This window comes from Nannospalax galili, unplaced genomic scaffold (genome assembly GCF_000622305.1).
Source record: "Nannospalax galili isolate Female #2095 unplaced genomic scaffold, S.galili_v1.0 scaffold1321, whole genome shotgun sequence".
NCBI lineage: Eukaryota > Metazoa > Chordata > Mammalia > Rodentia > Spalacidae > Nannospalax > Nannospalax galili.
In genome coordinates, this window is record NW_008344566.1 from 174,282 (window position 1) to 187,657 (window position 13,376).

Genomic DNA, 13,376 nt, shown 5'->3' on the forward strand with positions numbered 1-13,376 from the left:
CACTGACAAGCTCTGAAGTAAGAATCATTCTTTTTCTTTCTTCTATTTTTTAAGTTTATATATTTGTATTTGTATTTGTATGAGTGCTCTGCCTGCATCTATGCAAGTGCAGCCATGTCATGGAGTACCAGTACCCACAGAGGACAGAAGGAATCAGATCCCCTGGAACTGGAGTTATGGATGGCTGTTAGCCACCATGTGGGTACTGGGATTCGAACCCATGTCTTCTGCAAAAGCAGCCAGTGTTCTTAACTGCTGAGCTATCTCTCCATCCCCAAAACTCATTCGTCAATAAGAACACCCAGCTTTTCCTTCATGTGCCCGTAAATTTCCTTATAAGCTTTGGCTCATCCTTCATAGTTAGGGTCTTCTTTTGGGGATAACCAACTGAAATCTATAGCTAAGTGCATGAATATTTTACTTTCATCCTTTGTAAAGACATGAAACACTTTGGTAATTTATGTTCCTTGCTACTGCGTTTTACATTACATCATTTCAATACTCTCTCTTTTCACAGGTTATCCAGATTATGATTGGTATCTATCATGTGCTCATGTGGTATTTCCTACTGTTATTGTATATGGGACAAATAAAAGGAGTATTTGGAACTTATGAACCTTTAACTTACAAAACAGGGACGGCCTTGTGGGGAGTTATTGTGAGTAGAATCCATTTATGTTGATTTTGTTCATCCATTAAATAATATTCATTCCTATAGTAGGATATAAACAAGGTTTCCAGGAAAGTTGTATAATTAAATGCCATTTTCTGACTTATTCAATTTCCAATTCCTTTTTTCAACAAATATATGCTGAGCACCTTTAATTCGTTGACCCAAGAAGTAGGATAGAGGAGTAAATAACGCACAATAGCAAGCAGAGGGTAGACTGTCCCTTGCTATGCAAAGAGAATTATTTTTTCATTTTATTGATATAAGAATTTCATATAATATAATCTGATTGTATTGAGACCCCATCTCCAGCCTTACCTTACCACTTCCCCTCCCCCTGACTTCATGTCCTCTATTAACAAATGAAAGACCCCATCCATCTTACAAAACACATCTGAACTGGGTGCCAGAGAAATCATATCTCATTAGAATGTCAGTGATCTGTAGCTCTTACACACTGATGGGCCAAAGTAAGAACCCACTTCCTTTCCTTTTTCGTGGTTTTGGGTCAGAATAGGCTCAGGTTTCTGGGGATGGAATTTCAAACTTGTTTTCTGCTTCCTCTTGCTGCTTACGATTGTCAACTAGGAACATCCCCCTTCCTCAGTAATCAGCAATGCTTTGGTTTCCTCATCAAAGTCAGTTGTTTGCAACCTGAATGCACGCAGGTTACATATTGGCTGTTTCAGGGCCTCACTCAACACAATCACCCCAGTGTGGTTCAAGGTGTTCTCCAACAGGTTGAGTCCCACAGGGTTTTACTGTGGGTAAAAGCAAAAGCTGGGGCCTCACGGCAGGTGGCAGTTAACTCACAGGCCTCCGACCCAAAATTCTGAGTGGCAGTTGGGATGTGTCAGAGCTTCACACCACAGCTTCCCGCCAGTGTTCTCTAGCTTATTTTCTGAGATCTGTAGACTTCTCAGGTCGCTATGACTGCTGAGGACTGCTGCCAGGTCTTGACAGCTAATGCCAGTGATGAGACACTTTCTCAAACCAGAGTTGTGTTTTCCTGAGACCTGCCAAGCCATCTTGGTTCCTCAGCCACTCTCCCTCTAATTGCCAAGTCTCTTCTCACCTACACCCAGCCTGTCACCTGGGTGATGATGATGGCCAGGTAGACCATGGGTACACTGTGCAGTGGCTACTCACAGGCCCAATTCCCAGCAAGAGAAGCGCATGGGGGTGTGGCATGGTGGGGTGGTCCCAGCCACCTCCTGGCTGTGCCTACCACCTGGCCTCCTTACCTGAGCTTGGCAGCCAAGGGGTCTGGCATCAGGGTACAGGCTATTAGTGTGGCTCTGCCCACCAGGGCCACAAAGACAATCTTAACCACAATGTCCATTAGCACGGTTAGTTTTTATGTTTTCCCTTACCAGCCTCCAGTGTGGGGACTTGGCAAGGTGAGCCTGGAGTGTGAGGGACCATAGAAAGTCAAGGGAATACATTTCACAGGACTTAAAATAAGATCAGCTTTACCATAGCTCTTGAGTTGTCAAAATAAGATGAGAACTGAAGATTGACTACTGGGTCCAAGAATCGGGAATAATTGGAGACAGACCAAGGAAAATTTGAAAGAATTTATTTAAACAGTCAAAAAATATATATTCCAGTTAGCTGGGGCTACGATTCCCATGCCAATTGCAGAGTCTAGCCCTGAGTTGCAGTTAACAAGCATTTTTATAGGGCAAAACCACAAAAGCCATGATCTTTATTCTCATTGGTTAGTTCCTGTGCCCAGGCCACGAGTTAGCATCTCATTGGCTAAATTACTATGGGTTAATGTGTTGCAAGGACTCTGATTGCTATCTTTCTGGCCAGATGTGTTCATACAAGGTTTGCTAATCTTAACGACCAGTTTCCAGTAAATGGTAACTGAGTTTTTCCAGGAAACAGAAACTTAAAGTTTCTGGGAAACTGAAACTTCCTGGGGTGGACATTTCAAAATGGGGGACGTTCAAAATGGAGTTCTCTCTGGTTCCTTTACTTATCAATGTGCTGACCAGTCCTAAACATGACAAGTAGTTTCAGCAAAATGGTGAAGTGAAATACTGACTGGACCTGGTTTATCTAAGGAGAGAATTAGAGAGCCAATGACGACAGCTCCTTTAAGAGACTGCTAAAATGTGGGAAATAGGGTGATGACTGCAGAAATCTGGGCCAAGAGAGATTCGAGGGAAATGGCATGGAAGCTAGAGAAAATTTTTAATTTTTTTTAATTTTTAGTGTTTTGTCTATTCTTTGATGACTTCATACATGTATTCAGTGCACCTTGATCATATCTACCCCTCACTCCCTCTTCCTCCCTTCAGCTACTCATGCACCCCCCCAACACATCTCCCTCTTAGCTTAGTGTCTTTTTTCTATTATATCTTTTGCTGAGGGGGCTGGACCAGAATAAGGAAATAAGTCAAGAAAGAAAGAAAGAAAATAAGTTTATGAGAGATAAGGCAGTAGTGCAGTCAATGCGCTCATAATGAATTTTAACCACAAATAATGAAGATCATTATCTGCAGTGATGGTTCTCAACTAGGTTTAATTTTGCCACTTGGAAAACATTTCATAATATCTGGAGATGGGCAGAAGCCAAGGATGCCAAACTTAGCAATTTGATTTCCCTTTCTTTAGATTTATCTTCTTATTTTATGTGTATGAGTGTCTTCCCTGTATACATTTAAGTACACTGTAGTTTCAATGCCTGTGGAGGTGTCAGATTCCCTAGCTACAGATGGCTGTCAGTTGCATGTGGGTGCTGGAAACTGAACCTGGATCCTCTGCAAGAGCAGCCAGTGCTCTCAACCACTGAGCCATATCTCCAGCCCCTCATTGTGTTATTATTTTACCAATAAAATGATAGTTTTATTGTTTTATTCAATTTTTTATGACAACTCAAGAACTCAAATGATGAATCCTCTGTCTTCCAAGATTTACATACCAAAATGTATACACAGCCTTAAGGGTTTTTATACACCCATTTCCCAGATAGCACCCTCCCATAGCCCCCCTCCTCCCACTACAGCCCTTATACTGATATCCCTGCCACTGTCTGCTATGTTGTCGGCACCCCCAGCCATTCCCCACTACTTGCCATTCTGTGTTATTTTTATAGCATGAAATTAAACACAAAGGGGTGTATCATTTATCTAAGTTTTGCCTGAAGATTCTGTTTTCTCCTATTCTTCCCAAGGCACTGCTTTTCCATTTTTGAGCACCATTTGTTACTAATGAGCCAGTGTACTATTTATCAGCCATGCATAGTTTATTGGGATTTATAGTGCTTGGTCTTCTGAGCCATTGTACGCCTGCACGAAGGCAGAGATCCCCAAGATCATCGTTTCTTCCAGTGATGGCTTACCCTGTTAAGTGATGACCATTTTGCTTCCCACAGCCCATAGACCATGTCTGCTCCGAGCATCGTTAATGTTCTCCTTGTTTTTGTTCCTACTACATTCTCCTTTAGCTTTGGGTCACATGTTTCAGATTCTATCACCCACCACCCTGTGGGTGAAGCCACCTATTGGCCTTCTAGACAATTTTAATTCCTGACCCACTCTCTCTCTAACACCAAGCAGTCCTTGGAGACTTATGCATGGATTTCCTTCTAGTTACCCTGACTGGGTGGTTCTCTGAATCTCTCTCCTCCAATCCCCTTTTTAACACTTTACTCAGATAATCATTGTATTGTCCTTTTTAGAACTTTCAGGTCTCAGTGTCATGTATCTGTACTGACCAGTACTTTCTGTCTAGATCATGTCCTCTGGTATTGAACTTGAACAATCCTTTCACCATCTCATCTGTATTCTCAGACCTCCTATGTCCTGTTAAATTCTTTTTCTTCCCCGTGTATATTCCATAGACAGCCATTACATTCCCTTGTGTCTATTTTCAACTTGGTTCTACCTGTATCTAAGTTGAACAGTTTGAGCAAAATCCTGATTACATGTAGTTTTCCTCCTGCTGCAGGCCTGCATTCACGACTTGAGTAAAGATACGTAACTCATCTCACTCCGTACTCATGTTGCTAGACCTTGGGCTTGTATGAAAGTTAAATTATTATTCATGGGCTCCAATACTCTATTTTGGTCTCTATGGGCATTGTACACATGGGTCCATTCATATGTGCAGGCAAAGCAGTCATACACATAAAATTAAAATAACTATTTCAAAAGATTTAATAGCATAATGAGGGAGATAGTTCAGTCAATAAAGTGTTTGCCACACAAGCATGAAAACCTGAGTTTAATCCCCAGCACCCACATAAAAAGCCGGTGTGGTGACACATGCATATAATCCCAGAAGCCTGATGGGTGGGATGTAGATTCTCTTGAGAGACCTTGTCCCGAAAAACAAGAGGGACATCTCCTGAAGCATGACCCCTGAGGTTGGTTCTGGTCTCCACATGTATGCTCACACTGTGTGCCCTGAGCAATCTTGTCTATTCTTATGAGATCCAGTGGGGAACATGTACAGTTAAATTCCTTGTGGGGTCTGTCAGCTTCAAAGTTTGGCCTTGCCAAACAAAGTGTGTAACATGATTGCTACTTTTTTTCCCCAAAATTAGACTTTTGCCAAAAATCACTAAAATGAAACAAAAATACTTCAGGGAAACTGTGTATTCCACTTTCAAATAATACAGCATTGCTTTGTACTTATTGGAAAATAGACTTCCTGGCATAAAATAATAGAATGTCATTCAAATAATAATAATAATAGGCAAATGGACTAGGGAAATTGTTCACTGGGTAAGAACATTTGCTCTGCAAGCATGAGGCCCTGACTTGAAATCCCCAGCACCCATGTCAAAAGCCAGGTGTGGTTGTGTGTGCCCGCAACCTGACATTGGGAGGTTGGGGGAGGAGACAAGCAGATTCCAATAATTCACTGGCCAGGCAGCCTAGTTGAAACAGCTAACATCCATTCTGTGAGACACCCTGTTTCAGGGCAATGAAGTGGTAGATAGAGGAAGACACCTGCCATTCAACTCTGACCTCCATGTGTGCACACACCTGCACATTCAAGTGCATACACATAATAAAACAAAAACATGAGTACCCTGTGGGCCTGAATGACGACCATGGCTTCTCAATGAAGACTCATATTTTGTGCAGTTACATTGTCTGATGGCCCGGTTACAGGCCACACATACACATGCCCAAATATGGTCCCATATTCAGGAAGGCTTAAGCAATCACTGCCATCAACCACAACCTAATTCCTGCCCACTGTCCTCTGTTTGTGTCTGCTGTGAGAATTCTGTTACTCTCAAGCCTGTTACATTTTGAAAACATCATTACTGCATGATGGAAATTTGCTGTTGTTTGTATTCTGAAAATAATTGAGCTAGAAAATAGAGCTGTTTTAAAGGTATGTTTTAAGTTGGCAAGCATTATCAATGAGTATTTACCAATATATGTTTGGTGTCTAGTTTGTCCTTGCAGGAGCCTTAACAGTAAAGTCAGCAAAATATCAAAGTGGATGGCTGGTAAGTTGAAATGCTTGGGGTGTCCCTAAAATGCACTTTCACAAAACTGAACAGTAGGTTTGAATGAAAAGATAGTGTCAGGGCTAGAGAGATGGTTCAGCACTTAAGAGTACTTGCTGCTCTCGCAAAGGACTAGAGCTCAGTTCCCAGCATCCATGTCAGGCAGCTCACAACTGCTTCTAACTCCATCTCCAGGGAGTCTGACACCCTCTTCTGGCCTCCATGGGCAGCTTCACTCATACATGAATATCTACATGCAGACACACACATGCACATAGTTAATATAAATATTTAAAATAAAGAAAATACTGTGTCTAAATAATAAATGAATCTACCATCCTTATAAAATAAATGTAGGAATTAAGTGAAGATTCCAGATCAAATCAGTTAATGCAGACAAGTATCTTGTACTTGTTAACAATCATGATTACCTTAGGCTAAAGCTCCTAAATTTAAATAATTTTTGTTTTGTTCTGATGTTCTGCCTTTTAGTATTATATGAATGTATGATTTGAAAGGTGCTAATAGGATCTAAATCCTTTCTATATAAGACATTAGAGTGCTATAAAATATTATTTTCTGATCTATGCACTTTGAGGATAGAATTGGAACTTATATCAAAGTAAAGAATTTTTCCAGGAAAAAAAATCTGTGCATGATGTGCATGGAAAGATATTTGGAAATAATTATAATTTTAGACCTGATAGATAGCTTAGAAATCAACTAGCCTGGCAACATACCCTGTTCCAAAAGCCAAAAATGTCAAAAGTATTTAAGAGCTTGTATCTAATCCTTAAAAGATTTTAGGGTTACCTCTTCAGAGGGGTGAATGTTGGAGGGGAGGGAGTGGGCATGGATTTGATCAAAACACTTTATATACATGTATGAAATTCTCAATAAAGTTTTTATAAATTTTTTTAGAAAATTTACAGGTTAAAAAATCTGATGTCTGTCCTAGCTAATCAAAACCTGGGGTCTAAACAAATTATCTCCTATTTGACTTTATTTTGACAAGCAGCCATCATTTTCCATTAGCTTTCTTCCTTTCCTTTATCTTTAAATGCTTTGGTAGAATCCCTTCAGTGTTCTTGCATCTGACTCACAATATTACAAAATACAATATTTTCAAACCCCTATGGAATTAAAAAACTGATAATTGTATGACAATGTGTTTCCCCTGGGATGACTGGACTCCATATAAACCAGAAAACACATTGAATGAATGACAAGCTCAAATACACTTCCAGATCTTCACAAACTACATCAAAGTTTTATTGGATGGGTGGTTTGTTTTTTAGTAAAACCTACTATCCCTTGAAGTGTGTATTCTGAATGTAATACATTTCCCCTCTGTCTCCTTTTCAGTTAACCACTGCCTTGGCCCTGAACATACTCTGCATGATTGTTACACTCCTTGGAGCAGGCCTGACAGTAGCTGAGTTGACTACGTTCCATTCTGTGTCATACAGGAATTACGGACAAGCTGTAAGTAACCAATTCTGTAGAAATATCTATAAAAATAGTTCCTTCTGATGGTTTTGAAGACTTGGGAGGTAAAATTACATATTGTTTGATTTAGTAGTAAGCTCTTGGATGAAAATTTGAATTCAAAACTAAGTTTTTTTAATAAAACATTTACTAAGTCTTTAGTAATAAAACATTGAATTTTTGACTTGCCCAAGTACAATACAAGAAGCAGGGCATATGACGGTTTTAGCGACACACTCTGTGCTGTAGACACAGGGCCATCCATCTCTTTTATTGGGAGTAGTGTTTTCTGAGACAGCTCAGGATAGCTTCAAATTCACAGTACTCTGACTCCTGAATGCTGAGATTATAGGCATGAGCTACCACACACAGCTCCATTGATGAGTGTGTGTGTGGGGTGGGGGGGGTGATACATGTATATATGTGGAGAATAACTTAGGTATCCTTTGTTAGTCACTGTCCACCATAGATTTTGAGATAGGGTCCCTCACTAGCCTCACACTTCCCTTGTAGGTTAGGCTGGCTGGCCAGCAAGCCCAGGGACCTGCCTGTCTCTGCTTGCACTCAGATTACACATAGGCACTAGTATGATTGCGCTCTCTCTCTCTCTCTCTCTCTCTCTCTCTCTCTCTCTCTCTCTCTCTCATCCTCATGCTTTCAAGGGAAGCCCTTTACCTACTGAACCATCTCCCCAATTTCTCCACTGCTGTCTGGTCTCCTCCTTACCTGCAGTACATTAAAGAAAAGACTGCCAGCGGGGAAAAACACAAAAACAGGGAACAGAAGCTGACAGGACAGTGAGATGATGAGATGAAGTGCAATGATAACACAAAATAGATGGTGCATAATGAACAATCATTTAAACATGGCCAGATTCACCCACAAACTATAAGAAAACTCTCCCTGGAGTTGACCTAGAGATTCGAATCAGAAATGTCCAATTCTAACTTTGAGAGTAGAGAACAAGGAGTGAGGTCTTCAGCTATTAAATGTGTAACTGCTTCACTTTGTATTTAAGTCATTGTTCTTTTTTTATGTGTATGAGTGCATTGCTTGCATGTATGTAAGTGTACCCATGTCATGCAATGCCCACAGAGGTCAGAAGAAGGCAGGTCCCCTGGAACTGGAGTTACAGACAGTTGTTCACTGCCATGTGAGTGCTGGGAACCGAACCCAGGTCCTCTGCAAGAACAGCCAGTGCTTTTAAACTCTGAGCCATCTCGCCACCCCCAGGTCCTCTGCAAGAACAGCCAGTGCTTTTAAACTCTGAGCCATCTCGCCACCCCTTAAGTCATCATTCTTGTTGCTAGACTTATACTCATCAGTTTAAGATCTACAACATAATTGACAAGATTTGCTGCATTATTTTGTTTTCCATTGTTATAGCAAAGTAACTGAGGCTAGGCATTTATAAAGGAAACAAATGTTATATAGCTCTTGAAGCATTTGTTCGATCTCCAGCAATGGAGTCATAGAGAGAACACGTTTAAGCAGGATCATTTGGTGAGATGGGAAGCCAGAGAGTGAGGCAAGAGTCCAGTCTTACTTTTCTGAACAACCCTTTCAAAAACTAATCAGCAACCCATGACAACCACACAAATTCCTCCAGAAAACAGCACCCCAGCAGCCTAATGACCTCCCATGAGCTCCCCTTCTTGCCCCTGCCCAGCTGTTAAAACTCCCTGACACCTCATAATATTGCCACACAGGAAAACAACTTTCCAGTATATGAATCATATACTGAAGATGAGGAACATCTTCCAGCCGTATCCAAAACAAACCTGTCTCCTCCACTCAGCATCACATGCCATCAGTCTGTACCAGTCTGATCTAAAAGAGACCCCATATTATCATATTATCAGTCAGCTTCATAATCCCTATCACCACAAGTTTTAGCTTCATTTCCAGTCATTAGTTACCCAAAATGAACTTTTACATTAAACCTGCAAATCTTACATACTAGCTTTGCCTAGTGGCGTTGTCAAATTACAGTCCTATGTTTATTAACATAGCCGGAAGTTTACAAGGTTTTCATATGGCGGCTTTTCTAACATAAGCAAGAAGCTTAGAAAAATCTACCAACTCCAGTTGTCCGTGTCTCCAGGTAGATTCTTCTGTCTCCAAAAGTTCATGCCTCAGAAATAAGTTCCCAGGGTGGCAACATGACTCATGGTCGACTCCAGAACAGCATGTACTATTTATCCTTAGCACTCACTCAGCTCGACCCCTGGAATTTGCTTCCTTGTTACTTAGTGTTCTTAGTATAAAACAGATGAAATGCTAAACCATGCCTGTTGGTTGGCTGCTCTGTTCTTTCTGCCAATCCCCTGGCCTGTTGTTCTAATAGACACCTTATCTTTTCTACTTGGAAACAGGTCTGGCATTACCATCTCAAACTCAGAATATAAAATGGAAATTATTTACCTCTTCAAAAGTACTACAGTATACATGACCACTTTATTTTGAATTCCAGTCCCAAAATCTTGCCCCCTCTCTTTCTACAGTCTTCAAAATTGCCTATTTTTTAATTTATATTTTTTATTTTTTAATATTTTATTTGTTATATTTATCTTATGTGCCTGAGTATATTGTCTGCATGTCTATAAGTGCACCCATGTTGCACAATGCCCACAGAGGTCAGAAGAAGGCATTGGATCCCCTGGAACTGGAGTTACTGATGGCTATTAACCACCATGTCAGGACAGGAACCAAACCTGAGTCTTCTGCAAGAGCAGCCAGTGCTCTTAACCCCCAAGCGATCTCTCTAGCCCCACCTTTATTTAAACTTTTAAATTCAGGTTCTCTTAGTTTAAGTAACAGTAATCACAACCCAATTTTTGTAGCCAAAAACAAAAGGACATTCATTGACTGCAGTTTGCTCCAGATGCTTGACTTGTAGGTCAAGAACTCAGTCACACTCATCTCTGTTGCTATTCCATTTGAGCGTCTCTGCCAGGCATCCTGCCACTTTGGGGGAAGGGTCTGAGAAGAATGGTAGCTTGCTTACACAAGAATGGCTCCTTAGAGTCCTGTCTGCAAAGAGGCCCCAAGTAGCTTTAGCCAATATGTCATGGCTGTGCATCGCTGCCCACAAACGTGGACTCCTTGACCTGGGCAGAGCAAGCACTCTCACCTTTCCTCTTTGTTCTGTTCACATTGCATCAGAGTGAACAATGCCCTTGAGCTACAGCTTGTCCTACTGTTTGCTCAGAGCACTTTGAGTTTCTTACATTCAGTTATCTGCTCGCATTGGCAAACAGGAGGTCAGCTGCTATAGACAGACCTTCATCACTGGTTCTATTTTAGGTCTGTTCTTAAAATTATTTTGCCATACTTTCCATTTATGACATCAAATTCTTCCCAAGGTAAGATAGGTTAAAAAGGAAACAAAAATGTACAGTTGCCTAGAATGTCCTCCCCACCTCATTTTTCCAGCCTACTTTTTACTTCAAAGACTCCACTTCTTTATGACGCATTCATGGATGCTAATGAGTGAACCTCCTCTTTCTTATAATTTTTAAGCAAGCTTTCAATCCATTTGGCATATCAACTTCATCATATATGACTTTATGTCACCTTGCCACTTTTTCTATTTGATTACAAACTCTGAGACAGGAAGCAGTTGCATGTCATCATATGCCTGCTACCTAATCCATATGACTTAATAGCTTTGTGCATATAAAAGACCTGAAATAAAACCAACAAAGGAAAAGGAGAAGGAGGAAGATGAGAAAGAGGAGATGAGAGAGAGGAGGTGGAGAGGAGAGGACTTGTGATACTATTCCTTTAGATGGGAATATCTCTCTCTCTCTCTCTCTCTTTTTTTTTTTTTTTTTTTTCAACAGGTCTTACTATGTATCCCTGACTGACCTGGAACTCTCTACGTAGACCAGGCTGGCCTTGAGATCTGCCTGCAGCTGCCTCCCCGGTGCTGAGATTAAAGGCACTCACTACACTCAGTCTGTGAATATCATTCTTGTCTTTCCACAGCTGACATAAAACCACATTTTTAGGATGTGTTCCAGTATAGTTCACATTACTCACCAGTTGCTTAAGACAACAACAGAAGGAAACCCATTTCATCGATCCTAGAAGGTGCTTCTAACTGAAACATCCTTTGAACTCTGTGTTTCCATTTCATCCCACATTATTTAACAACTATATCTAATAGGAGGCTTTTAGCACCACAAACGTAAACTTGAATTTCAAATTCAAAATGAATAATAGCTGTCTTAATAAATAAGGATTGCTTTTTCAAAAGTCTCTTGCTGGCCATCCTGTCACCAGAGTCAAGAGAATCAAATCTATAAACTGGCCCAGCGAGGTGGCCCACATGCCCATACTCACACAATAATAATAAACAACTTCTTGATTGAACTGGGGCCTGGAGAGATGGCTCAGTGGTTTAAGTGCTTATGGTGCAAGCATGAGAACAGTAGTTCAGATTCCCAGAATCCACTTAAATGCTGGGTGGGCCCTGTGGAAAAACAGAGACAGGGACTTCTGAGAGCAAGCTTCCTAGCGAGATCAGCCACACTGGGGAGCTCTGTGCTTGGCTGACTCAATGAATGAGATGCAAGAGTCATCCAGGACGATCCTTGTCATCAACCTCGGGCCTCCACACACACAGACAGCCATGTGCACATGCACCCACACATATGAAAGCAGAGAGAGAGAGAGAGAGAGAGAGAGAGAGAGAGAGAGAGAGAGAATAGAAAATAGTAACAAAAATTTAACCAAACAGGCAAGATGGCTCAGCAGACAAAAGCAATTGCAAGTCTATGGCCTGAATTTCATCCCTGGAATGTTGAAGGAGAGAACGGATATCTGAAAATTGTCATCTGACCTCTGCATATACATCATGGCACACGTGCACACATGCGTGCGCACACACACACACACACACACATAATAATCACCATCATCATCATCATCTGATTATCTGAAGAGCTTCGATCATGAGCTTTGCCAGAGTCTCTGTAGTTGAGACACTGAGGACACTAAACAGTTGCAGGAACTGCAACAAGAGCAAAGTGATGAAGATTAAGGACAGAAACCACAGACGGTGAATTGAGAAGAACAAAAGGATGAAACAGAAAGCAAGGAATAGAAACACCCAGGGAACTCGAGTAGAGAAAGAAGGGCCCCTGTCCCAAAGCCCTCCGCTTCCTAATGCTTAATCTAAGGTCTCCTCGCAGGAGCATGTGTCCATGTACCAAAGGTAGTGATACTCTGTTTCTCCCTGTTTCCTGGTTACAGAAGCTGGGGAGGGAAGTTTCCCGTATTTTACTGTTATCCTACCCCCTGGAATTTGGTATTGCACTCACGTACTCCATCTACAGCTGTTCAAATTTGGTAAGTGTCTACTCTGCCAGTCAAGATCTATAGATTTCTAGTAAGCATACTCAGGGAAGAGGGAAGAGGTACTCTGCAATATGTTCATAACAATGTAGTAGTACATCATGATATTTTCCTTATCTTTAGTTTTCCTTTGTTTATGAACATAAAAAAAATTAGAAGAGTAATACATGAAACTGTAAATTTAAAAGTTAAAAGAAAAGAAAGGCAACCTCCCATAGCCTCCCCACCCCCCAGTAGAGCCCTTATACTCTGTTATCCCTGCTACTGTCCATTGTGTTGTCAGCACCCCCAGCAGTTCCGTACTACTTGTCCATCTGGTGAATCTAGTCAGCCTATCTAGAGGTCTTTGTTTTAGGAGGGTCAGCTGTTCCTCATCTA

At 41.1% G+C, this 13,376-nt stretch overlaps 1 protein-coding gene across 1 annotated transcript in view; it reads left to right on the plus strand.

Annotated features, from left to right (window-relative positions):
• Positions 1–523: 523 nt before the first annotated feature.
• Positions 524–13,376, plus strand: part of Ms4a13 (membrane spanning 4-domains A13) — a 17,218-nt gene continuing 4,365 nt past the window's right edge. Inside the window, exons 1-4 of the mRNA XM_008840734.1 lie at positions 524–658; positions 6,093–6,149; positions 7,515–7,634; positions 12,897–12,992. Of these exons, the coding sequence (XP_008838956.1) occupies positions 530–658; positions 6,093–6,149; positions 7,515–7,634; positions 12,897–12,992 (402 nt within the window). The 5' untranslated portion in view covers positions 524–529. The remainder of the gene's footprint in view (positions 659–6,092; positions 6,150–7,514; positions 7,635–12,896; positions 12,993–13,376) is intronic.